The sequence below is a fragment of the Bubalus bubalis genome, chromosome 18 (genome assembly GCF_019923935.1).
Source record: "Bubalus bubalis isolate 160015118507 breed Murrah chromosome 18, NDDB_SH_1, whole genome shotgun sequence".
Taxonomy (NCBI): domain Eukaryota; kingdom Metazoa; phylum Chordata; class Mammalia; order Artiodactyla; family Bovidae; genus Bubalus; species Bubalus bubalis.
This window is the reverse complement of record NC_059174.1, coordinates 1,085,126-1,111,635: the sequence shown is the minus strand read 5'-3', so window position 1 is coordinate 1,111,635 and position 26,510 is coordinate 1,085,126. Positions and strand designations below refer to the sequence as shown.

Sequence of the window (26,510 nt, the reverse complement as noted above, 5' to 3'; positions counted from 1 at the left end):
GTTCCTACCTTGATTTCAGACTTCTAGTGTCCAGAATTAAGAGGATAAATTTCTGTTGTTTTAAACCTCTGGGTCTGTATGATAACTTGTCACTGCTGTCCTCATACATTCTGCACCTTCATTACTTTCCCTGGGCACGACCTAGTTCCCTACTGCAGTTAGCAGGAAAATGCTATAAAATGAAAATGAAAACTAGGCTCACTTGGTGGGACATGAATTAAAAACAGTGGGTAGGTAATGTTTCTTGTTTTTGCACAGTGGACGAAAAGATAACCTTCACTGATAATATGCCCTCTCCCACAAGCATATAAAAGTCCCCAGGGTCCAGAAGCAATTTAGGTGCTGGAGAAAAAAAAAGAGCAGTAAGCCTGTAGGCTGATCAATGTGTATCTCCTATATTGATAATATATATCCTATGCTGAGAGTAAGGAGATACAGTTCTCAGTAATCAAGAGGCTGAGTGTTAGAGTCATACAGCCTCAAGATAATGGGGTCTTGGAGTCCTTAAGAGTCAAATGGTTAGAAATCAGACCCCTGCAGTTGACCCTTCTTTATTTAATATAATTACTAATATATTAGCCTGTAAAAATATATTGACTTGATACTTACCATCATATTATTTCTCATTTTTTCCTTTCTTGCTCTGTCTTAGATTGATTTTTTAAATAATTTAATTTCCCTCTGCTCTATACCCTTGATTTATCAAATCTATTATTAACTTACATTTTATCTCATGTTTTCATATTTTGCTGTTTGTATTTTAGTTTTTTAGGTATTTAAAATCCTATAAGATTTATCATTATTGTAGATCTACCTTTTTTGGGTGACTTTTCATTCCTTCCTGGGTCTCCTAGTTTCTGTTGGTGGAATCATTGTCCTTCTGCCTGAAGAATGCCCTTCAGTATTTATTTGAATATGAATTTGTTGAGGGCAGATTCTCACAATTTTTCATATATTTGAAAAAGTCTATTTCATCTTCATTGATGAAGGGTAGTTTTGTCAGTTATGGATGGTTAGTTCAATGTTCCCATTCCTTTGAGGATGTAATTCCATTACCTTCTTTTTTTTTTTTTTTCAGGATCTCAAAAACAATGTTTATTTTAACACATAAAATGTGCCACCTAGCACCAATGCCTGTTAAGTACCAGCATTCCATCTGGTTACTATTACGCTTTGGAACCAGTGTGACTGGGAAGTCCTGACAGATCAGTCTGCAAACAGATGATTATCATAACATAAAATAGAGACCACACAGAAAAAAAAGCATTTGGTAAATGTATACAGAAGTACACTTGTAGTTATTTAAATAGCTTTCTGTTTCATATAAATAAGTGATCACCAGTGAATTTAGCCACATTTTCCTGGAAGCTACACAGGAAGAAGAGTACACAAGCCACATAAATGCACGAGCCTGAGGCTGGGCCTTTTATTCTCACTCCATCCTCAAATAAAAAATTTTTACCGGGATCTTTCCCTCCCTTGCACTCTGACTTCTTCTTTCTTCTTTATTAACCAACCACAGTATAATTTATTATGTAATTCACAGGGTAAATTATACTATAATCAGTACGGTGAAGGAAAAGCACAGAACTTTGGTCACAAAACAGTCTTTTTGGTTTTTTTTCCCCCAAGTAAAAGAACACAAATATTAAAGTTGTCTGAAAAAACAATGAAGTGGAAGATACTTACAATAAAACCCATTGTATAAATGTTAAAACCCTCTCTTAAACTTATCTTGATGACAAATTAAAATTTACTGATTTGAATTTAAACATTATTAAAGAGTAACTGATACCTCTCTTTAGAAACTGGGTCAACTTACCTCTATTTTCCTGAAAACACGCCAAGCCAACCATGCTACTTCATTATTTTTGGCAGACTTTAGGCTAACCTCAGTACCTATTTTTATTGGAGGAGTGACTGACACAATGTTTCTTTTAAGCAGAACTTGATGTGGAGCTAAAAGTAAACTAAGTTGGATTTCAGGCCCATTGGCAGGTAGGCAGTCAGTCAAGTCATTTTTCATATTGCAGGCAGCCGGTGGTGGTTGTCTATAGATTGGATCCCTAAAGACATGCTGAAAAAATCTGTGAACACAATCTTCCCATGCTGTATTCACATGCTTCATTCATGTTATTAGCTTACCCACGTTGTTAGAGGCTTGGGTAAGATGACTAAAGATTTCATGATGGGAATTTCGATTTTTTCTTTCTGATGTATAAAATGTGAATATCTTCACTTCGATATTCTTCATCATGTTTTTCCAAAGGAATTTTTTCAAAGTCAAAGTCTAGTTGAAGGAGCCATAAGAAGCATTTGGGTGACCACAGGAGGAAGATGGGTGAAACACAAATGGGATTCTAAGTACTACTTCTGCAGCTTCCTGTGGGTCATTAATTCTCAAAATATTTTTTCTCGATTTCTGGATTTTTTCCCATTGTTCGCTGTTCATAACAACATATAATACAAGTCTCAGACCCACTGAGATCTTTTAGGGTTTTCGACAGTGGCTCCAAAGACTCTTCGTAGTATATGCAGTCAGCCATCAGTATATAGTCTGGCGGAGAAGGGAAGTCTTCTAATTCTTCCCCCCCTGGCTTGAACAGAACCAGTGACAAGATGCTTGTTCATATTAATATTCATCTTCAGCAAGTCTTGCAATTCCTCAAGATCGGTGACTATAACATCTGCCCCGAGGGTAGCGGCCATGAGCCCCACAGCCCCGGTGCCTGAGCCCAGCTCTAGCACCGACCGCCGGCTCAGCGCGTGGGCCCCATCGCCGGAAAATCCGGGCGTTTCCAGGTATTTAGAAAGGACAATGGCAGCGTCCCAAACAACGCAACCCACGCCGCCGGAGCCATACTGCTGCAGTCGTAACACCGTGCCCTCCATTACCTTCTGATCTCTACAATTTTTCCTTGGAAGTTAGGTATCAGACTTAAAAAGGAACTTACCTCTTTGATTGCTGTTAAGATTATCCATTTTTTTATTTTAAGTAGTTTTAAAATGATATGCTTAGGCTTATATATTTTTTTAATGCATACTGTTTATCCTTTTGTAGGGTTGAATCATAGCTTGATATATCCCATCAGTTTTGTAAAATTCTTGATCAATATCTTCTCAGATACAGCTTCTTCCCCATTCTTGCCTTTTACCCCAATAAGTTCCCTTGTCCTGTTTAGAGTCATTTTCTATCTCCTCTCTGCTAATCCTTGGCAACCACTAATGTGCTTTTACTTTATAGATTTGTTTTGACTTGCTGTGCTGCTGCTGCTGCTGCTAAGTCACTTCAGTCGTGTCCGACTCTGTGTGACCCCATAGACGGCAGCCCACCAGGCTTGCCCATCCTTGGGATTCTCCAGGCAAGAACACTGGAGTGGGTTGCCATTTCCTTCTTCAATGCATGAAAGTGAAAAGTGAAAGTGAAGTTGTTCAGTCGTGTCCGACTCTTCGAGACCCCATGGACTGCAGCCTACCAGGCTCCTCCGTCCATGGGATTTTCCAGGCAAGAGTACTGGAGTGGGGTGCCATTGCCTTCTAGAGTTACACTATTACAATCATTGATCATATATTGAACTATACTTTTGATCAACTGCTTCAAGTCTAGTCATCATTTCCATTGAAAGCTCAGTCATATACTTGGTAATACAAGAAATAATAATCTTGTGAACAAGCAGAATACAAATGGTATAGTTAATAACATTAGTGGAATTAAAAGTAAATATTTTAGCCATGAGCCTCCCACACCAGTTTTTCTTTAAAGATTGTCAAGACTAGGGAATGGGTCACTTAGAGCAGATTTTTTATGTGGTTCAAATGTGTTACATTAAAGGATTTATCAGGTACAAAAATACAGCATTCAGTTTGAATTATAGCACAGATACCTCCCTGAGGTGCTGTAAGGTGTCAAGGGTCTTGCAGTTGTGTAGCACTCCCTTTCTCATCATTCAGATCTCAGAATTCAATAGGCTAATAGCCCAGTTACTATCATTTAAAGCTTATGAAAGTTGTCAAAGTCAATTACATCCTCCAACCCCATTGAAGGCGCGCGCGCATGCACAAACACACACACACACACACACACAAGTTGCTAAATGGTCATACCAGTAGAATACAGATCTTTGACCCATTGGGATCATACCAATGGTAGATTGGTTGGGGTTATCTGTAATTTGTTAACATGTATGACCTTAAATTATGAGAATCCCAGGCAACACCTTCGTATCATCCCTGTAGATATCAAGGCCATAAATTAGTGCCACAAATCCACTGAGTTCCATACCAATCACTCTCTCTAAGGGTAATAGCCGGCATAGTTCATAAAGCACCCAGCCTTGTCTCAATTACCAGGTTGATCATTTTTAGTATGATTTAACCGTTCCCAACATGGAGGAGTCTTTAAACTTAAATGACCATAGCCTGGTGTTAACCATGTAGATCCTCCCCATAATTGTAGGAGTTTTCCTTTTAATAGATGAGAAGTTAATTTCTTACTGAGACTTAGCTCATCACTCCGATTGAGTTTAAATGACCCTAAGAGAAAACTTAAATCTATGGCCGGCCTCAGAGCAGGTATTTTTAATTGGCCAGGTGAGAGGATCCCATCTAGAATTATTATGGATAGAAAGAACAGGATTGAACACTCATCTAAAACAAATTTCCTAGGGGGTATCCAATCAGAGCCCTAAAGAACAGAAATCCACCAAGGTAACCCAGAAGAAATAGGCACAGGAAATTGGCCACAATCCAACAATTGGATTGAGTTTTAAACTAGCATAGAACCATGTCCATGTTTGACTTTCTCTAATGTCATATAAATAAATGAAGTTATACAGAATGTACTGTTTTGTATCTAGTTTGTTTCTCTCTTATGTTTTTGACATTAACTCCTATTTTAGTGTATATCAATATTATGGTATTATTTATCTGTATGTATTTATATGTATATAATTTGCTTATCCATTCATATTTTGATTGAAATTTGGGTTGTTTCTAGTTTGAAGCCATTATGAATAAAGCTGCTTTGAATGTCTGTGTGTAATCTTTAGGTTAAGTACCTTGGAAGTGGAATTACAGGATCACACAGTAATTGTTCAATTTTATAAGAAACTGTCAAACTGTTTTCCAGAGTATTTGTATGATTTTAGGTTCCCTTCAGGAATGTATAAGAGTTGCAATTCTCCATATCCTTGCCAACACTTGGAAATGTTAATCATTTAACTTTTAGCTATTCTGGTGGGTGTTTGTATCCCTTTGTGGTTTTAATTTGTACTTTACTGATATCCAGTGACACTGACCACATTTTCATGTGTTCATTAGGTACTCGGATCTCTTTCATGATGTGTCTACCTAAATCTTTTGCCAATTTAAAAACTGGCTTGTCTTCTTTTTATTGAGAATTTGAAGTTTCCTTATATTCTATATAGAAGTACTTGGTTAATAACATTCGTTCAGAATATCTTCTGGTCTGAGACTTGCACTTTCTTTTTTTTTAATTTATTTGAGTGCACTGGGTCTTAGTTGTGGCATGCAGGGTCCTTGGTCTTTGTTGCGGCATGCCGTGTCTTGGTTGTGACATGTGCGATCTAGTTCCCTGACCAGGGACTGAACCCAGGCCCCCTGCCTTGGGAACGCAGAGTCTTAGCCACTGGACCAACCAGGAAAGGTCCCTGCACTTTCATTTTTTAACGATGTCTTTTCTAGAGAAGTTTTTAGTTTTGACGATGTTCAGTTTGTTGTTCATTTTCTAAGTCACGTCTCACTCTTTGCGACCTCATGGACTGCAGCACACCAAGCATAGCTGTGCTTTACTGTTTTCCAGAGTTTGCTCGGATTCATGTCCATTGAGTCTGTAGTGCTATCCAACCATCTCATCCTCTGCTGCCCTCTTCTTTGGCTTTCAGTCTTTTCCAATGAGTTGGCTTTTCGAATCACATGGCCAAAGTATTGGAGCTTCAGCATCAGTCCTTCTAATGAATATTCAGGGTTTATTTCTTTCAGGGTTGACTGGTTTGATCTCCTTGCAGTCCAGGGACTCTCCTGAGTCTTCTCCAGCACCACAGTTTGAAAGCATCAATTCTTCAGTGCTCAGCCTTCTTTATGGTCTAACTCTCACATCCATACTTGACTACAAGAAAAACCATAGCTTTGACGATATGGACCTTTGTTGGCAAAGTGATGTCTCTGCTTTTTAGTACGCTGTCTGGGTTTGTCATAGCTTTCCTTCTGAGGAGCAAGTGTCTTTTAATTGGATATCCATATGGAAAAAAAGTGAATCTTAATTTTCCTTTCACACAAAAATGAACATAAAGTATATTAGAGATCTAAATGTAAAAGCTGAAAAAGCTGAAACTGTATATTCCAGAAAGAAAATCTCTGTGACTGAGGTAGAGAAAGATTGTTTAGATTGAACACAAAATGCATGAGTCATAAGATTAACATTGGTGTTCAGTTTGTTCATTTTTATTTTGACTCATGCATCCTATCTAAGCATTCCTTGTCTACCTCAGAGTCACAGAGATTTTCTTTCTGGAATATACAGCTTCAGTTTTTACATTTAAATCTCTGATCTATTTTGTGTTTGTTCTTGTGTGAGTGGAGGGTTAAGATTCATTTTTTACCCTATAGATATCCAGTTCTTCTAGGACCATTTTTACCTTTCCTAAGGAAGGAGTACCACCTTTTGAACAATCCTTCTGTGGTAACAATTACAATCTGTCAAAAAGATGAAAGTTTAACTGCTTGAATACAAGGGGAACAAGCAAAAGCAGGCAGAAACTGGATGGGTATCTGTTTGGAAAAGGAGAATGGCGCTGCGTGAATGTCCTATGTTTATCACATTTTTTACCCCAGTGTGCAGGCCAAGACAAAACTTGAAAAGGATATTGACAGACTTTCAGATTGAACAGCCAGAGGGCAGAATTTGGGGTAACCTCAGCAGCTGGAGGGTTTCCCAGGTGGCTCTAGTGGTAAAGAACCTGCCTGCCAGTGCGAGAGACATAAGGGACACGAGTTTGATCCCTGGGTCGGGAAGATCCCCTGGAGGAGGGTATGGCAACCCACTCCAGTGTTCTTGCCTGGAGATTCGCATGGACAGAGGAGCCCGGCAGGTTACAGTCCATGTGGTCGCAAAGAGTCAGACATGACTGAAGCCACTTGGCACACATGCCACACAGCAGCTGGAAAGTTAGTAGGGAAATGACAGACTCACAGGGGAGCTCTACATTTTGTTTATAAACTCACCACATCGTCACTTGACTCGTGAACTGGGCTTGCATGAGACAGTTTTCAAGCAGTCCAGATAAATCGAAAAGGTCTGAACAGAGATTTCAGCGGTTGCCCACACAGGAAAAGCACTTTGGTGTTTTTACCTCAGTCAAGTTAACTGCCTGTTGCAATAAAAATATCAGTATTCATCAGAAAACCACAGAATCATAATGTCCAAAATATAGTAAAAAAAAAAAATAATCGAAATATACAAAGAAACAAGAAAATGTTATCTTTGTCCAAGAGAAAAGGCAGTCAATGGAATCTGACTTCAACATGATTGAGAAGTTGAATTAGAACACAAGAATTTTAAAGCAACATTATAGATATGCTCAGTAATATGAGGGGACATTTATTGTAATAAATTAAGAGATAAGATCTCACCAAAAAGTACAGGTAGAACTGTTTTTAAAAATTACTGCTGCTGCTGCTGCTAAGGCACTTCAGTCGTGTCCGACTCTGCGTGACCCCACAGATGGCAGCCCACCAGGCTTCCCCGTCCCTGGGATTCTCCAGGCAAGAACACTGGAGTGGGTTGCCATTTCCTTCTCCAATGCATGAAAGTGAAAAGTGAAAGTGAAGTTGTTCAGTCGTGTCCGACTCTTCGAGACCCCATGGACTGCAGTCCACCAGGAGCCCACCAGGCTCCTCCATCCATGGGATTTTCCAGCCAAGAATACTGGAGTGGGGTGCCATCGCCTTCTCCGTTTCAAAAGTACTGGTGGTGGGTAATTCTGAGTTGAAAAAAACAGTACTCAGCGCCCCCCCCCCCCCCAACCCCCTCCAATCAATGGATGGTCTTAAAAGCAGATTGGCTTTTTTTTCTTTTTTCTTTTTTTTTCAGAAGCAGGTCCTCTACGAATGGTTTAGCACCAGGCGCCCCACGAACGTGCAGTGCGTGACGGGTGAGGGGGCGGCCGCCTTTCCGGCCGCGCCCCGTGTCCCAGGACGAAGGGCTCTCCGCACCGGACCCCGGTCCCAACTGGCTTTTTGTTCTATTTTGGCACTCTTATGCTGATTTATATGTCTATCCATTATGCTGTTACCATACACTGCTTTGAAATTAGGTATAATAATTCTTTAAGTCTGTATGTAATACTTAGTACCTAGTAGTATCACTCTTCCAGCTTTTTATATTCCTCTAAGACATCGTTGTGATTTTTGGGCCTTTCCTATATAAATTTTTAATCAACTTGTCAGTTTCTACAAGAAGTTTGCTGAAAACCTTTTTGGGATCACATTGAATCTGTTAGACCAATAAGCTGACAATTATCTCATAAGAAATACAACTTTTTTCAATCATGTGATATCTCTTTTCTTTCCTTTTGCATTGTCTTTAAATTCAGTCGTGTTTTTGTAGTTTTCCTTGTATAAATATCGCACAAATTTTGTTAAATTTGTCCCAGAGTAGTTCATATTTCTTGATAATACTGCAAATTTTGTTTTTCTTTTAATTTTTGCTGGTTACTAGTATTTAGGAATGTCAGTGATTTTTATATATTAACTTAAAATTCTGACTAAATTGCTAAAATTGACTGTTTACATTTGCAAAAATTTATCAGTGATATTTTACTTCTTTCTTTCTAATATATATACCTTTGCCTATCTACCTATCATCTTTTTTTGCATCAGCCAGTATGATTTTTAATAGAAGTAAAAGTACATTTTGGCCTTATTCCTGATCTTGGGGATAAAATGTTTAGTCTGTCTCCATTAAGTATTATGAAATCTACAGCTTTTCATAATTGTCCTTCAAGTTGAGGAAATTCTCTTTTAGTCCCTATTTTGCTCAGAGTTTTCATCAGTAACAGGTGTTAAATTATATCAGTTGAAATAATCCTATGAGTTTCTACTTTATCCCACTAATATGGAGAATTACGCTCATTTTTTTAATTAAAATTTTGAAATTTTGTATTGGAGTATAGCCAGTTAACAGTGTTGTGATTGTTTCAGGTGAATGGAGAGGGACTCAGCCATACATGTACAAGTATCTGTTCTCCCTGATTCCCCTCCCTTCCAGGCTGCCACATAACATTGAGCAGAGTTCCATCTGCTATACAGTAGGTCCTTGTTGGTTATCCGTTTTAAATATAGCTGTGTACATGTCCATCCCAAACTCCCTAACTATCGCTTCCCCCCATCCTTCCCCCGTCCCCCACCCCTGCAGCCATAAGGTCGTTCTCTAAGTCTGTGAGTCTGTTTTGTAAATACGTTCATTTGTTTTCACTTTTTAGATTCCACACGTAAGGGATGTCATATGATACTTCTCCTTCTCTGTCTGACATACTTCACTCAGTATGACAATCTCTAGGCCCATCCATGTTGCTGCAGATGGCCCTAATTCATTCTCTTTAATGGCTGAGTAATGTTCCATTGTATCCTACATCTTTGTCCTTTCCTCTGTCAGTGGACATTCAGGTTGCTTCCATGTCTTGGCTATTGTAAACAGTGCTGCAGTGAACACTGGGGTGCATTTATCCTTTTGGGTCATGTTTTTCTCTGGATATATGCCCAGGAGTGGGGCTGCAGGGTGATATGGTAGCTCTATTTTTAGTTTTTAAGGCATCTCCATACTGTTATCCATAGTGGTTGTACCAGTTTACATTCCTACTGACAGTGCAGGAGGATTCCCTTCTTTCCACACCCTCTCCAGCATTTATTGTTTGTGGATTTTTTTTTTTTTAAATGATGGCCATTTTGACTGGTGTGAGGTGATACCTCATTGCAGTTTTGAGTTGCATTTCTCAAATAATTAGTGGTATTGGACATCTTTTCATGTGCCTTTGGCCATCTGTATGTCGTCTTTGGAGAAATGTCTGTTTAGGTCTTCTGCCAATTAAAAAAAATTATTTATTTTTACTTGAAGGATAGTTGCTTTACGATCCTGTATTGGTTTCTGCCAAACATCAACATGAATCAGCCATCGGTGTACACACATCCCCTCCCTTTTGAACCTCCCTCCTACCTCCCTTCCCATCCCACCCCTCTAGGTTGCCACAGAGCTCCAGTTTGAGTTCTCTGAGTCATACAACAAATTCCCGTTGGCTGTCTGTTTTACACAGGGCAGTGCATGTTTGCATGTTGCTCTCTCCATACATCCCACCCTCTCTTCCCTCCCGCACCATCAATTTGTTTTCTATGTCTGCATCTCCACTGCTGCCCCACAAATGGGTTCATCAGTATTGTCTTTCTAGATTCCATATATATGCATTAATATACAATATTTTTCTCTTTCTGACTTACTTCACTCCATGTGATAGGCTCTGTGTTCATCTACCTCAGTAGAACTGACTCACACGCGTTCCATTTTATGACTGAGTAATATTCCACTGTATATATGTACCACAGCTTCTTTATCCATTCATCTGTAGATGGACATCTAGGCTGCTTCCATGTCCTAACTATTGTAAATAGTGCTGCAATGAACATTGGGTACATAGCAAATGAAACAACTGACAAAGGATTAATTTCTAAAGTATGCAAGCAGCTCATTCAACTCAATACCAGAAAAACAAAACAACCATCAAAATGTGGGCGAAAGACCTAAACAGACACTTTTCCAAAGAAGACATGCAGGTGGCTAATAAACACATGAAAAGATGTTCAACATATCACCTTACGCTGGTCAGAATGGCCGTCAGCAAAAATATCTACAAACAAATGCTGGAGAGGGTGTGGACTAAAGAGAACCCTCTTGCTTTGTTGCTGGGAATGTAAATTGACGCAGTCACTATGGAAGACAGTATGGAGATTCCTTAAAACACTAGGAATAAAACTACCATATGACCCAGGAATCCCACTACTAGGTATATACCCTGAGGAAACCAAAACTGAAAAAGACACATGTACCCCAATGTTCTGCCCATTTTTTGATAGGGTTGTTTGTTTTGATGATGTTAAGCTTCATGAACTGTTTATAGATTTTAGAGACTAACGCCTTGTCAGTCACATCATTTGCAAATATTTTCTCCCAATCTGAGGGTTGTCTTTTTTGTTTTGTTTATTGTTTTCTTTGCTGTGCAAAAGCTTTTGAGTTTAGTTAGGTTATATTTGTCTATTTTTGTTTTTATTTCCATTATTCTGGGAGAGGGATTGAAAAAGGCATTGCTGCAATTCACATCAGAGCTCTTCCTATGTTCTCCTCTAGGAGTTTTATAGTGTCCTGTCTCATGACCACAAGGAGGGTTCGAGCCAAGGGGCAGCTCCCGGGACTGTTGCTGCTGGTGCCCCCATCCCCACAGTGAGCGACTGCCAACTCACGCCTGCGCAGGAGACCCTCCAGCACTGGCAGGTAGGTCTGCTTCAGTCTCTTGTGGGGTCCCTGCTCCTTTCCCCTGGGTCCTGGTACACACAGGATTTGGTGTGCGCCCTCTAGGAGTGGAGACTCTTTCCCCCAATCCTGTGAAAGTCCTGCAGTCAAGTCCTGCTGCCCTTCAAAGTCAGGTTCCCTGGGGATTCCTAGTCCCTTTGCGGGACTCCAGGCTGGGGAGCCTGATATGGGGCTCAGCACCCTCACCGCACTGGGAGGATTGTGATATCATTGTGCTCCAGTTTGTGGGTTGCCCGTCTGGTGGGTGGAGAATTACATTGATTTTTACCTGTGGAACCTACTTTGCATAGCTGGAATAAACTTCTTCATCGTGATGTGTTATTATTACAATAATTATTTTTATGCTGCTGATATCCTAATCAGATGTCCTAATGTTCTGATAAGAATGTTAACGTCTAATTTTCTTTCCCCCTGTAGTGGCTTTGTATGATTTTGGTGGTGTTGGTGTCATACAGTGAAGCGGAAAATGTTTCTTTCTCTTTATTTAAAAAAAAAAAAAAAGCCTGTGAAGAGTTAGTGCTGTTTCTTCCTTAACTGTTTGGTAACATTACCTGAGTGGAACACGCACAGTTCCCATGTGCCCCGTGTGCCCACGTGTGCGCAGCCGCAGCCGCAGTCAGCATCCTGCACCCAGAGTGCGTTTGTTATGATTGATGACCCTGCACTAATACATCTTTATCACCCAGAATCCGTAGTTTACAGTTTGTGTTCACACTTGGTGTTTTACATTTCATGGGTTTTGACAAGGATAGTGACATGCCTTCACCATTTTAGTACCATAGAAAAGAGTTTCACTGCCCCAAATCCTCTGTGCTCTGCAAATTCATCCCTCCCACCCCACCCCCAACCTCTACAACTTCTGATCTGTTTATTGTCTGCATAGTTTTGCCCCTGCAGAATATCATATGGTTGAAAGCATTTAGTATGTAGCCTTTTCATATTGGTTTCTTTCACTTAGTAATATGCACTTAAGGTTTCAATGTCCCTTTTCATAGCTGACAGCTCATTTCCTTTTAGCCTTGAATAGTATCTCATTGTACCGTACAATAGTATTTCATGTCCCATAATTCATCTTTCCACCTGCTGAAGGGTATCTTGCTTGCTTCTAAGTTTTGGCACTTATGAATCAAGCTGCTGTAAGCATGCATTGGAGGTTTTTGTTTGGATGTGTTTTCAGTTCTTTTGGGTAAATATTCAATACCAAGGAGCACAATTGCTGGGTTTTATAGTAAGTGTATTTTAGTTTTGTAAAAAGAGATAAAATGGCCAAAATATCTTCCAAAGTTGCTGTACCTTTTTGCATTTCTGCCAGCAATGAATGAAAGTTCCTGTTGTTCCATGTCCACACCTGCATTTGTCATGATCAGTGTTTTGGATTTCTGGCATTCTTACAGGTGTGTACTGACTTCTAATTGTGATTCCCTAATGCATTAAGATGTTGAACATCTTTTCATATGCTTTTTGCCATCTGTATATCTTCTTTGGTGAAACACCTGTTCAGATATTTTGCCTGTCTGTTATTGGGTTTCGTTTCGTTGAGTTTTAAGGGTTATGTTCAACTGCCTGTGGTTTTGATAGATAGTTTTGGAGGAAAATACTTTTTGTACTAGTGAGCTCTGAGTAAGTTCACATAATGACTGCCTTTTATGTGAAATCTTTTGTGTCCAATAATGACCTTTTTTCTGGGAACTCCCAGAACTGCTACACTTGATTGTGGCCATTGTTTTTCAGGACTCCTGTGGATCGGGTGATGGGCAGATGGACATTTGTTCTTGTTTAGACACTAACTCGTGTTTGACTTTTTTGCGAACCCATGGACGGCATTGGGTTCACCAGGCACTGGCAGGCGGATTCTTTACCTCTGAGCCACCTGGGAAGTCCAGGCAGATGGGCATGGAGCAAATTAAAAGGTCACAAAACTCATTGTTCTTACTGAGATGAGGCTTTTTTTCTCGAATAATCATTTCCAAGATTGCTGCAAGTCTTTGGTTAATTTCTAGCATTTTGAGGAAAAAAAGTTGATTTTGACTTTTTTTTTTTTGGCTAGTGTTCTCATTGCTTTTATGGAGGGAAGCTTTTCAGAGCTCTTTACTCTGACATATTCAGTGATGTTCACTGTTCTTTTGTGAACAGTAACATAAACTTTGTAAGTTAGTGCTGTGAGACCTGGAATAAATTTCTTTCCTGTAAAACAGGACAACAAGAGCTCAGTTAAATGACCAGGGAAGGTAATATGCTATATGCATATCATATCAGTTTATATTTTATAGGTGCTGGATCTAGATGAGCCAGATTTTACTCTAAGCAATATGTGGTTAAATGTCATCACCATATAACATGTTATCGTTTATGTCCTTGAAAATGAAATGAGGAATTACTATTTAAATGATAGTCTAATATCCTCTTCCACCTGAAACCTTTTGTCATCTGGAATGTCTCTTGATAGAAAAGATATGTTCTTATTTATTTTTCCACCTGAATATTTTATAAATAGTGTCATATTTAAGCCTACTATCAGCTTTTCATTTGAATTTCCTGAATGTGTAGTAGGAACTTCTGATTCTTTATTACTCAATTTTTTCCTCTCTAGTTGTTGGTATATATGGAGTATTATGGGGAGAGAAGAATGGAGGATTGATTTGTGAATGATAGGTTGACTTTGCCAGACAAATCATGTGTAGGTCAAGTTGTTTGAGGGTGAGCTGCTATTGCTCTGGAAAGATTTCTTTATATTTTTATATTTTATTGAGTTTAATTATACATGCAGGGCAAATGAAAAATTTCATGCAGTTGGTTTCGTGGTGTTTCATTCAATGGGATGGGAGTTTTCTAAGTTCCCTCACTGAAAATATTGAGAAGGCTTTCTACTATCTCTGAATTTTACACAAAACTATAGTGTAGCTAGTCATTTAAAATTCTAGATTTGTTTTGCCATGCTGTATCTGATTGAGTTATATTTGAGATCTAAAAGTAAGATGATTTGCTTTTGTTTGAGGATATATTGTGAGGTCTAAAATATTTCATAGTTGTAGTTAAATTTCCTAAGCTTATAGTATCTGGATTGGGAAATAGGAGGTGTATTGAAATGAATAGTTTTCTTTCATCTGATGTTATTCTTGTTATACTACTAGCCAATATTTTAGTAAGTGGGACTTAATAAAATGTAGACCGATCAACTTTTTCAAAGCATAAACTACTATATGAGACATACTTTTAAAAAAAATCATGTATGTTTGATGCAGATCAAGTACTTAGTAAATTTGTAGCTCTAGGACAAGTGGCAGGAAAACAGAATTTCAATATTGTGTGTGTTGGTTGCTGGTGGCTTCATTTAGAAGGCGTAAGAAGAAAGAAGAGCTCAGACAGGACTGTCATTTTTCAAAGAAGAGGCATGAAAGGAAATTTAAAGGGACAATAGTGTTGGGAGGTGTAATTGTTTTTAATCCTAACTTCCAGCAAATAAAATTTGTAAAGGCTTTGAGAGGTAAAGCCCGGTTAAAACTCAATCTTTTAGAAAGGATCAAGTAAAAAACATGACCTTCACAACCAATTCATGAAACCTCAGAGTTTATCAGATGTCTCAGAGTGAAGTTTGACTTTTGGTATGGTATCTATTCAATTTCTTTTAATTAAACAGAATGTTTTATGAAAAAGTTTCTGCCTCTGATCCATGATTGACTTAATATTACCGTAATTAGGAAGAGAGATGGAAGTCAAAGGTAAGGAAAAAAGCCATAGCAAACCTAAGAATGTTTAGAAAAGAACTGTGGGTGTGGCTGTTAGACTCAGGACCTGATTACAAGAAGCCAAACTGTTCTTTGAGAGAACTACATATTTTAGTTTATTAGGTGGTGCAGTGGTAAAGAATTTGCCTGCCAAGGCAGGAGGCATGAGAGACACGGGTTCAATCCTTAGGTCTGGAAGATCCTCTAGAGTAGGAAACGCCAACCCACTCCAGTATTCTTGCCTGGAAAATTCCATGGACAGGAGCCTGGCAGGCTACAGTCCAGTTCAGTTCAGTTCAGTCACTCAGTCGTGTCCGACTCTTTACGACTCCGTGGACTGCAGCACTCCAGGCGTCCCTGTCTACCACCTACTCCTGGAGCTTGCTCAAACTCATGTCCATCGTGTTGGTGATGCCATCCAACTATATTATCTTCCATCGTCCCCTTCTCCTGCCTTCAGTCTTTCCCAGCATCAGGGTCTTTTCCAAGGAGTCAGTTCTTTGCATCAGGTGGTCAAAGTATTGGAGTTTCAGCTTCAGCATCAGTCCTTCCAATGAATATTCAGGACTGATTTCCTTTAGGATTGACTGGTTTGGTCTCCTTGCAGTCCAAGGGACTCTCAAGAGTCTTCTCCAACACCACAGTTGAAAAGCATCAATTCTTTGGCGCTCAGCTTTCTCTATAGTCCAACTCTCACATCCATACACGACCACTGAAAAAACCATAGCTTTGACTAGACAGCCCTTTGTAAGCAAAGTAATGTCTCTGCTTTTTAATATGCTGTCTAGGTTTGTCATAACTTTTCTTCCAGGGAGCAAAAAGTGTCTTTTAATTTCAAGGCTACAGTCACCATCTGCAGTGATTTTGGAGCCCAAGAAAATAAAGTCTGTCACTGTTTCCATTCTTTCCCCATCTATTTGCCATGAAGTGATGGGACTGGATGCCATGATCTTAGTTTTTTGAATATTGAGTTTTAAGCCAACTTTTTCACACTCCTCTTTCACTTTGCATCAAGAGGCTCTTTAGTTCCTCTTTCGTTTCTGCTGTAAGGGTGGTATCTTCTGCATATCTGAGGTTATTGATATATCTCCCAGCAATCTTGATTCTAGCTTGTGCTTCATCCAGCCCCGCATTTCACATGGTGTACTCTACATAAAAGTTAAATAAGCAGGGTGACAATATACAGCCTTGACATATTCCTGTCCCAATTTGGAGCCAGTCTGTTGTTCCATGTCCAGTTCTAACTGTTGCTTCCTGACTTGCATACAGATTTCTCAGGAGGCAGGTAAGGTGGTCTGGTATTCCCATCTCTTGAAGAATTTTCCACAGTTTGTTGTAATCCACACAGTCAAAGGCTTTGGTATAGTCAATAAAGCAGAAATAGATGTTTTTCTGGAACTCTTTTGCTTTTTCAATGATCCAACGGATGTTGGCAATGTGATCTCTGGTTCTTCTGCCTTTTCTAAATCCAGTTTGAACATCTGGAAGTTCTTAGTTCATGTATTGTTGAAGCCTGGCTTGGAGAATTTTGAGCATTACTTTGCTAGCATGTGAGATGAGTGCAACTGTGTGGTAGTTTGAGCATTCTCTGGCATTGCCTTTCTTTGGGATTGGAATGAAAACTGACCTTTTCAGTCCTGTGGCCACTGCTATTTTCCAAATTTGCTGGCATATTGAGTGCAGCACTGTAACAACATCATCTTTTAGGATTTGGAATAGCTCAACTGGAATTCCATCACCTCCACTAGCTTTGTTCGTAGTGATACTTCCTAAGGCCCACATGACTTGGGACTCCAGGATATCTGGCTCTAGGTGAGGGATCACACCATCATGGTTATCTGGGTCTTGAAGATCTTTTTTGTTCAGTTCTTCTGTGTATTCTTGCCACCTCTTCTTAACATCTTCTGCTTCTGTTAGGTCCATACTGTTTCTATCCTTTATTGAGCCCATCTTTGCATGAAATATTCCCTTGGTATCTCTAATTTTCTTGAAGAGAACTCTAGTCTTTCCCATTCTCTTGTTTTCTTCTATTTCTTTGCATTGATCACTGAGGAAGGCTTTCTTATCTCTCCTTGCTATTCTTTGGAACTCTGTGTTCAGATGGGTATATCTTTCCTTTTCTCCTTTGCCTTTCACTTCTCTTCTTTTTTCAGCAATTTGTAAGGCCTCCTCAGACAACCATTTTGCCTTTTTGTGTTTGTTTTTCTTGGGATGTTCTTGATCACTGCGTCCTGTATAATGTCACAGACCTCTGTCCATAGTTCTTCAGGCACTCTGTCTATCAAATCTAATCCCTTGAATCTATTTCTCACTTCCACTGTATAATCGTAAGGGATTTCATTTAGGTCATACCTGGATGGTCTAGTGGTTTTCCCTACTTTCTTCAATTTAAGTCTGAATTTTGCAGTAAGGAGTTCATGATCTGAGCCAGTCAGCTCCCTGTCTTGTTTTGCTGACTGTATGGAGTTTTTCCATCTTTGGCTGCAAAGAATATAATTAATGTGTTTTCAGTATTGACCATCTGGTGATGTCAATGTGTCGAGTCTTCTCTTGTGTTTTTGGAAGAGGGTGTTTGCTATGACCAGTGCATTCTCTTGGCAAAACTCTGTTAGCCTTTGTCCTGGCTACAGTCCATTGAGTTGCAAAAAGTCGGACATGACTGAGCATGCCCACACAAAGCTACATCACATTTTTTCAAAATGGTTGCACCAATTTGTATTCCCAACAGATTGTATATTAGTCAGTCTGATTTACTGATCAGTCAACCAGATAGTGTATTACCTAATCTTGTGGGGCTTGTAGTAGTGATTTAATTGGCATTTCCTTGATATCTAATGAAGCTGAACATATGTTTTTCTGACCATCTGGATTTCTTTTTTTTTTTTTAATGAGTTGTCAGTTCATGACTGTTCTTCTTATCGTTTTGGTTGTTGAACATGCAATAATGTGTATCAGGTGCACTAATCTTAAGTGTACAGTAAAATTTTTTGCTCTGTATTGCTTTTATTGTAGAAGTCTTTCATCTCCTTGGTTAATTCCTAAGTATTTTGTTTTTTGATGCTGTTGTAAATTGTTGTCATTATTTCCTTTTCTCATTGGTAGTGTATAGAAATGCAGCTGACTTTTGAGTGTTGACTTTGTATCCTGCTACTTTGTTAAATTCATTTATTAGTTCTAAAAATATTTTTGTGGACTGTTTAGAGTTTTCTACATAAAAGATCACATCACCTGTGAGTAGAGATAGTTTTATTTACTTTCCAGTTTGGATGTCTTTTTTCTGACTTCAGTTCAGTTCAGTCGCTCAGTCATGTCCAACTCTTTGTGACCCCATGAACTGCAGCATGCCAGGCCTCCCTGTTCATAACCAATTCCATATGCAGAGTACATCATGAGAAATGCTGGGCTGGAGGAGGCATAAGCTGGGATCACGATTGCCGGGAGAAATATCAATAACCTCAGATATGCAGATGACACCACCCTTATGGCAGAAAGTGAAGAGGAACTAAAAGCCTCTTGATGAAGGTGAAAGAGGAGAGTGAAAAAGTTGGCTTTAAGCTCAACATTCAGAAAACAAAGATCATGGCACCCGGTCCCATCATTTCATGGCAAATAGATGGGAAAACAGTGGAAACAGTGGCTGACTTCATTTTTCTGAGCTCCAAAAGCACTGCAGATGGTGACTGCAGCCATGAAATTAAAAGATGCTTACTCCTTGGAAGGAAAGTTATGACAAACCTAGACAGCATATTAAAAAGCAGAGACATTACTTTGCTGATAAAGGTCCATCTAGTCAAGGCTGTGGTTTTTCCAGTAGTCATGTATGGATGTGAGAGTTGGTCTGTGAAGAAAGCTGAGCTCCGAAGAATTGATGCTTTTGAACTGTGGTGTTGGAGAGGACTCTTGAGAGTCCCTTGGACTGCAAGGAGATCCAACCAGTCCATCCTAAACGAGCTTAGCCCTGGGTGTTCATTGGAAGGACTGATGTTGAAGCTGAAGCTCCAGTACTTTGGCCACCTCATGTGAAGAGCTGACTCATTGGAAAAGACCCTGATGCTGGGAAAGATTGAGGTCATGAGGAGAAGGAGATGACAGAGGATGAGATGGTTGGATGGCATCACTGACTCAATGGACATGGGTTTGGGTGGACTCCAGGAGTTGGTGATGGACACGGAGGCCTGGCGTGCTGCAGTTTATGGGGTTGCTTACTTAAAACACCAGTTTTGCTTGAATTTGAACTGTATTTAAAAGTATGTGCTACTTTGTGGCTAGCTTATTTTACTGAAAATACTGTGTGATGTCACTTTGTTGTGTACACCCATCTTTTTTGTCATTGCTTTACAATATTTCAGTGTATAAATTCATACTGTATTTTAGCTTTTCTTTTGTTCCTATGCTTTGAGGTTGTTTCCAGTGTTTGGCTATTAATTTTGAAGCAGCTGTGGATGTTCTAGTGCATGTCTTTTTAAAATTATTTTTTTGTTTTTGGCTGTGCTGGGTCTTTGTTGCTGTGTGCCAGCTTTCTCGGTTGCAGTGAGCAGGGGCTACCCTCTGGTTGCAGTGTGTGGCCTTCTTATTGCAGGGGTTTCTTTTTTCACAGAGCACGTGCTCTGGGGCACACGGGCTTCAGTAGTTGTGGCTCACGGCACTAGAGTGGTGGCTTAGTAGTTGTGAAGCACGGGCTTAGTTGCTCCATGGCACGTGTAGTCTTCCCAGACCAGGGATCAAACCAGTGTCCCCTGCATTGGCAGGCAGATTCTTTACACTGAGCTGCCAGGAAAGCCCCTACACGTCATCTTATAGACATATATACTCATGCTTTTTGCATATATGTATATGTGTGTTTATCTGTGTATGTGTCTGTCAGAAGAATTGCTGGGTCATAAGGAGGAATGTGTTTAGCTTCGTATAAATGGCCAAATACTATTCTAAAGTGGTTGAACCAATTTATGTTGCTGCTGCTGCTGCTAAGTTGCTTCAGTCGTGTCCGACTGTGTGCGACCCCATAGAAAGCAGTCCACCAGGCTCTCCTGTCCCTGGGATTCTCCAGGCAAGAACACTGGAGTGGGTTGCCATTTCCTTCTCCAATGCATGAAAGTGAAAAGTAAAAGTGAAGTCGCTCAGTCGTGTCCGACTCTTCGCGACCCCATGGACTGCAACCCACCAGGCTCGTCCGTCCATGGGATTTTCCAGACAAGAGTGGTATTGTCTTTAGTTTTGACTATTTAATTTATTGTGTTAGTTTGTATTTCCCCTTTTACCAAAGACTTTGTTAGAAAGCTTTGAAATTACCAAGTGAAAGAACCTTTTTATTTTGTTTTTAATTTCTACTCTTAATTGTGTGACCAAAGAATATTGCTTATATTGTTTCTACTTTATGGAACATATTGAAACATTTTTTGAGGCTTAATTTTTTTGTTGTTCAGTCTCTAAGTTGTGTTTGAGTCTTTGGGACCCCATGGACCGCAGTACACCAGGCTTCCCTGTCCCTCACCATCTCCTGGCGTTTGCTCAAATTCATGTCCATTGAGTCGATCATGTGATCAATTTTTGTGAATTTTTCATGTGTACTTAAAAAGGAAATTATTTGTTGTGGGAGTTTAAAGATACTGATATGGTTTGTTTAGTTTCTATATTCCATGTCCTTTTGTGTTTTTTGCACACTGGTATGTTGGGTATGTTGATGTCTTCTGTTTGTTTTATTTTTGAACCTTTATGTCTCCTTTAATTCTGCTTTATCATAGTACTTGCTGTGGTACATAGATATTCCTAATATACATTTATCTTGAATTCGTCTTTTTATCATGAAATGTTTTTTAGTATGTACTGCTTTTGATCTCAGTTCCATCATGTCTGATACCAGAATTACAACACTTGCTTTCTTATTGTTTCCATTTTCCTTAAATACATTTGTTCCTTATATTTTTAGTTTTTGAATCACTTTTAGGTAAGTTTACTTATTATGTTATAGAGTTGAGTTTTGCTCTGTAAGTTAATTTGAAAGTGTGTCTTTTAAGAAATAGGAAAGTTGTCAGTGTACGTTTATCGATATGACTGTGTGGTCTCTGTTCTGACAAAATTTTATATATTTTTATCATGTGTATGATGTTTCCTCTTTCAGTATGTAGTATGTTCCTCGCTGGACCCACTTTTTGTATTTTCCTTTGTGGTTTTTTTTAAAGGACAGTGGAATCTCTCTTTTTAAAAATTGTGTTTATTTAGTCTTGGCTGTGCTGTGGTTGCTGTGCACAGGCTGTCTCTAGTCATGGTGTGGGGGCGTCTCTTCGTTGTGGCGTGGGGGCTTCTCGCTGCAGTGGCATCTCTTGTTGTGGAGCACAGGCTGTTGACAGGGCTTCGCTGCCCAGTGGCACGTGGGATTTTCCTGAATCAGGGATCGAGTTCGTTTGCCCTGCATTGGCAGGCATGTTTTTAACCAGAGGACCACCAGACAAGTCCTTCTTTGTATCGATATTACTGGAAGGTTTATATTGTTGTGTTGGTTTCAGGTATACAGTGAAGTGATTCAGTTATACAGCAGAGTAGTTCAGTAATATATGTATCTGTTCGTTTTCAAATTGTTTTCCTACTTAGGTTGTTACATAATATTGAGCAGAGATCCCCGTGCTATACAGTAGGTCCTTGTTAGTTACCCATTTTAAATAAACAGTGTGTACAAGCCTTCCCAGACTCCCTATCCCTCTCCCCCAACCATAAGTTCCTTCTCTGAATCTGTGAGTCTGTTTTCCAAATAAGCTTATTTCTATCTTTTTTTTTTTAGATTCCACATGTGAGAAATACAGTATTTCTTTTTTTGTCTGACTTACTTCATTCAGTATGCCAATCTCTAGGGCATTCCATGTTGCTGCAAATGGCATTATTTCATTCTTTTTAGTGGCTGAGCAATATTCCATTGTATTTATGTACACATCATCTTTATCCTGTCTTCTCTCGCTGAACACTTAGGTTGCATGCATGTCTTGGCTTTTGTAAACAGCGCTTCAATGAATACTGCAGTGCATGTATCCTTTTGAACCATGTTTTTCTCTGGGTACATGCCCAGCAGTGGGTTTGCAGGAATGTACAGTATCTGTTTTCAGTTTCTTAAGGAGCCTCCATACTGTTTTCCATAGTGGCTGCACTAATTTACATTCCCACTAACAAGTGTAGGAGAGTTCCCATTTCTCCACACTCTCTGCAGCCTTTATTGTTTGTGGATTTAAAAAATATATATATTTAAATATTTTTAAATTTTATCTTTGGCTATGCTGGATTTTCACTGCTGCATGTGGACTCTCTCTGGTTGCCGTGAGTGGGGTCTACTCTTCATGCGGTGTGTGGCTTCCCAGCAAAAAAAAGCTGTAGCTTTTTTTTCTTCAGTGCATGTGCTGTCAGCGTGCCAGCCTCAGTAGCTGCAGCTCTTGGGCTCAGGGACGCGTGGGCTTCAGTAATTGTGGTACACGGGCTTAGTTGCCAATGCCTGTTGGATCCTCCTGGACCACGGATCAAACCTGTGGGCCTTGCATTGGCAGGCAAATTCTTAATCACTGCAGCACCAGGGAAGTCCTTTTTATGGATTTTTTGGTGATAACTGTTATGACTGGTGTGAATTAATATCTCATTTGCATTTCTCTACTAGTGATGTTGAGCATCTTTTCATGTGCCTCTTGGCCATTTGTATGTCTTGGAGAAATGTCTGTTTAAGTCTTTGGCCCATTTTTTTATTGGGTTCTTTGTGTTAATAATATTAAGCCACATGAACTCTTTGTGAATTTTGGAGACTAATCCCTTGTTGGTCACATCATTTGCAAATATTTTCTCTCAATCTGTGGGTTTTCTTTTCATTTTGTTTATTGTTTCCTTTGATGTGCAAAAGCTTTTGAGTTTAGTTGGGTTACATTTGTTTATTTTTTTTTATTTTTTATTTTCAATTTTATTTTATTTTTAAACTTTACAATATTTTATTAGTTTTGCCAAATATCGAAATGAATCCACCACAGGTATACCTGTGTTCCCCATCCTGAACCCTCCTCCCTATTTTTTTTTTTTCCCATTACTCTGAGAGATGGATCAAAAAAGCTATTGCCATGATTTATATCAACCTGGACAGCATATTAAAAAGCAGAGACATTACTTTGTCAACAAAGGTCCGTCTAGTCAAGGCTATGGTTTTCCCAGTGGTCATGTATGGATGTGAGAGTTGGACTATGAAGAAATCTGAGTGCCAAAGAATTGATGCTTTTGAACTGTGGTGCTGGATAAGACTCTTGAGAGTCCCTTGGACTGCAAGGAGATCCAACCAGTCCATTCTAAAGGAAATCAGTCCTGGGTGTTCATTGGAAGGACTGATGCTAAAGCTGAAACTCCAGTACTTTGGCCACCTGATGTGAAGAGTTGACTCATTGGAAAAGACCCTGATGCTGGGAAAGATTAAAGGCAGGAGGAGAAGGGGATGACAGAGGATGAGATGGCTGGATGGCATCACCGACTTGATGGACATGGGTTTGGGTGGACTCCGGGAGTTGGTGATGGACAGGCAGGCCTGGCGTGCTTTGGTTCATGGGGTCGCAAAGAGTCAGACACAACTGAGCAACTGAATTGAACCGAATACATAGAAAACAAACAGAAAATAAAGCATTTAAAATCTTGCAGTACAGAACTTTGAAAAACAGAGTGTAATAGCTGGCATACAAGGGCTGGCATAGAGTGAATGTGTACGAAGAGTAACTGACTGGAGGAGGAGAGAGAGGAGGTGGAGACGGCAGAGCTGAAGGGCCCTCGGCGATGGGAGGTTGAGGGCAAGCCGCAAGCTCACGCACGCGCGCTGATGACGGCACAGGCTCTGCTCCCTTGTTGGATTCAATTCTGTCTACCCTCTTGAAAAAATGATCCAATGATGTCTGGGTGGTGGCTCTTTCTCTTGCCATAGATGACGTGGTAGCACTGGGTTGCGTTCTGAGTGGCCGCTGCGACCTCCGTGTGCCGTTCTACGCTCAGGTCCCATGCCTCAAAAACTAACAGTGCTTCCTCGAACTGGGTCATGACCACTCTCAAGAGCCACGCCCCATGCAACACAGCTATAGCCCCTCACTGGACGCGCTCGGGGGCTGTCAGGGACACACACAGACTGCGGAGCTGACCACTATTCCTTTGAGGGCAGGTATTCCTGAACAACCTCCTTCCACAGTCATCATCTCATCCTTTAGATTTGAGACAGAAGCTCAGGGAAACCAAGGCCCTTTCTTGATGTCACAGAGGATGTGAAACTTGGCACATACAACGCCCAGACCCTCTCCACTGTACACCAGCTGCTTCCACCCACCTTCTTAAACCTCATCAGCTGCCAAGTGTGCTCATCCAATTATGGAGGGCGCTTCCCTCATGCAGAACTCTGGCCCCAACAGAACTTTCTTTCTGCACTTTCTCTCTGCGTTTTCCCCTCTCCGAAGCATTCTTCCACCACACACGGTGTGTACAGATGTGATACGTACTTGAGATGTTGAAAATCTAAGGTTACTTTTCTACCATTAAGGCAGGAAGTGTTAATTATCTCCTGAGTACTTCCTACATGCTAGGTAATGTGATGGACAGTTTACATGCATTATCTCATTTAAACCTTAAAATAAGCCATGGAACTAGGTGGTATAATAGCCATTTTACAGATGGGGGAACTGAGGCTCAGAGAGGTTATGAAACACCCAAGGTCATACAACTTATGGATGGTAGCTGAAAAAATCAGACCCAGGTTTGTCTGGCATGAGGTGTAACTAGCATGCTACAGTTTCCCCTCTTCAAACATCATAGCTCCCACCAGCTGGATGCCTGTTGGCTGTAAAGCAGTCAGTGTGGACTTTGGCCTGCAGGTTTTTCCCGTTCTCCAATACCCCACTGAGTCCACACTGCCTGGGCCTCTCTAGATGGGACCACAGTAGTCACATTCCAAGCCTCTTACGCCTAAAAAATGGACAGCCTGGATTGGAAGAGCTTTAAAAGATGACCTGTTTCCTCCTCTCCTGGTCGTGGGGTTCTTACATCAAGCCTCAGTCCTTAGAGAAGCTCCAGCTGCCTAGGACAGCGGCCTCAGCATGACCTTGGCAGGGGTCGGGATAGGCCTGGGGAGGTGAGGGGTGAGGGGCGGAGGGGATGACACTGGCCCCGTGGGACCGTCCGGCACTGGCGCCGCGCTTTCCAGCCCAGGAGCACAGTCTGCTAGGCTGGCTCTGGTGTGGGGCAGGAAGACGTGCTGCCGCCTTGTGGCCCTCTCAGGCAACAACAACTCCAAACCTGAGTGTGGGCACCTCACGTTCACCAGACTTGCGGGGCTCTGAATGGTCCTCTCCCTGGAGAGATGACACTCAGGAGGCAACAGAAGGATTCAAAGAAGGCTGGAGTTCAGGAGCCAATGCAAACAGTAAACTTTTCTTACACTGAAACAAAAAGGAAACCAGAATCCTGCTCCTGTGCAAATCCTGGGCCACCCAAGTCAAAAAGGAAGGCACACCAGAACTACAGGGAGCTCTCAATGGCAGCAGGTAGCAGAGAGTGTACAGACAATAAGTACTACAGAAGGCCGGGAGAACAGGGAGCCCTCCTAGGCTGCAGGGGGAATGCAGCTGACAACAGCCACTACAGCAAGCGCACGCAGGCTCCTTTAGACACAAAAAGCAGCCTGGATGCTGCAGTCCACCTCCGGGGCCTAGACCCTAGGAAAAGCGTCCCTCCAGGACGCACATGCATCCAGCACGTGCTGCTGTTTACAACAGCCGGGGCACGCAAGCAACCAAACTCAAGCCATGGACGGGTGGAGGCTGGAGATGTTCTGCACACATTCATGGGCTGCGACTGACACACACAGGAGAACGAAGGGGGGCCACTGCAGCACCGTAGAGGGGACCGGCGATGCTCACTCTAAGTCAGGATGCCAGACAAAGGCTGAAAGAGTGTGCTGTCACTTATGGGGGAAATCTGAGCATAGGTGGAAAAAATCAGTAGACCAGGCAGATTCAGAAGCCTAGAAAACTTAGACTTTATCAAAGGGAAAGAACGCAGGGGAGTGGAAGAGGAGGTAGGTAACTGAGGAGGCTGGTATTAGCATATATTACCATATAAAATTCTAGATAGGTAAATTCACAAATAGACAAAAGGTGAACAGGAACTTGCTCCGTAGAATAAGGACACGGACTCCACACCCTCTC

At 40.7% G+C, this 26,510-nt stretch overlaps 1 protein-coding gene and 1 pseudogene across 3 annotated transcripts in view; one reads left to right on the top strand and one right to left on the bottom strand.

Annotated features, from left to right (window-relative positions):
• The window catches only part of LOC102405260, a 93,615-nt gene that overhangs the window by 17,754 nt on the left and 49,351 nt on the right, over positions 1-26,510 (top strand). For all 3 annotated transcript variants that reach the window (XM_044932343.2, XM_025268362.3, XR_006546471.1), the window contains exons 2-4: positions 8,111-8,333; positions 9,220-9,326; positions 11,414-11,557. In XM_044932343.2, the coding sequence (XP_044788278.1) occupies positions 8,303-8,333; positions 9,220-9,326; positions 11,414-11,557 (282 nt within the window). In that variant the 5' untranslated portion in view covers positions 8,111-8,302. The remainder of the gene's footprint in view (positions 1-8,110; positions 8,334-9,219; positions 9,327-11,413; positions 11,558-26,510) is intronic.
• On the bottom strand, positions 2,062-2,892 carry LOC123330383 (annotated as a pseudogene).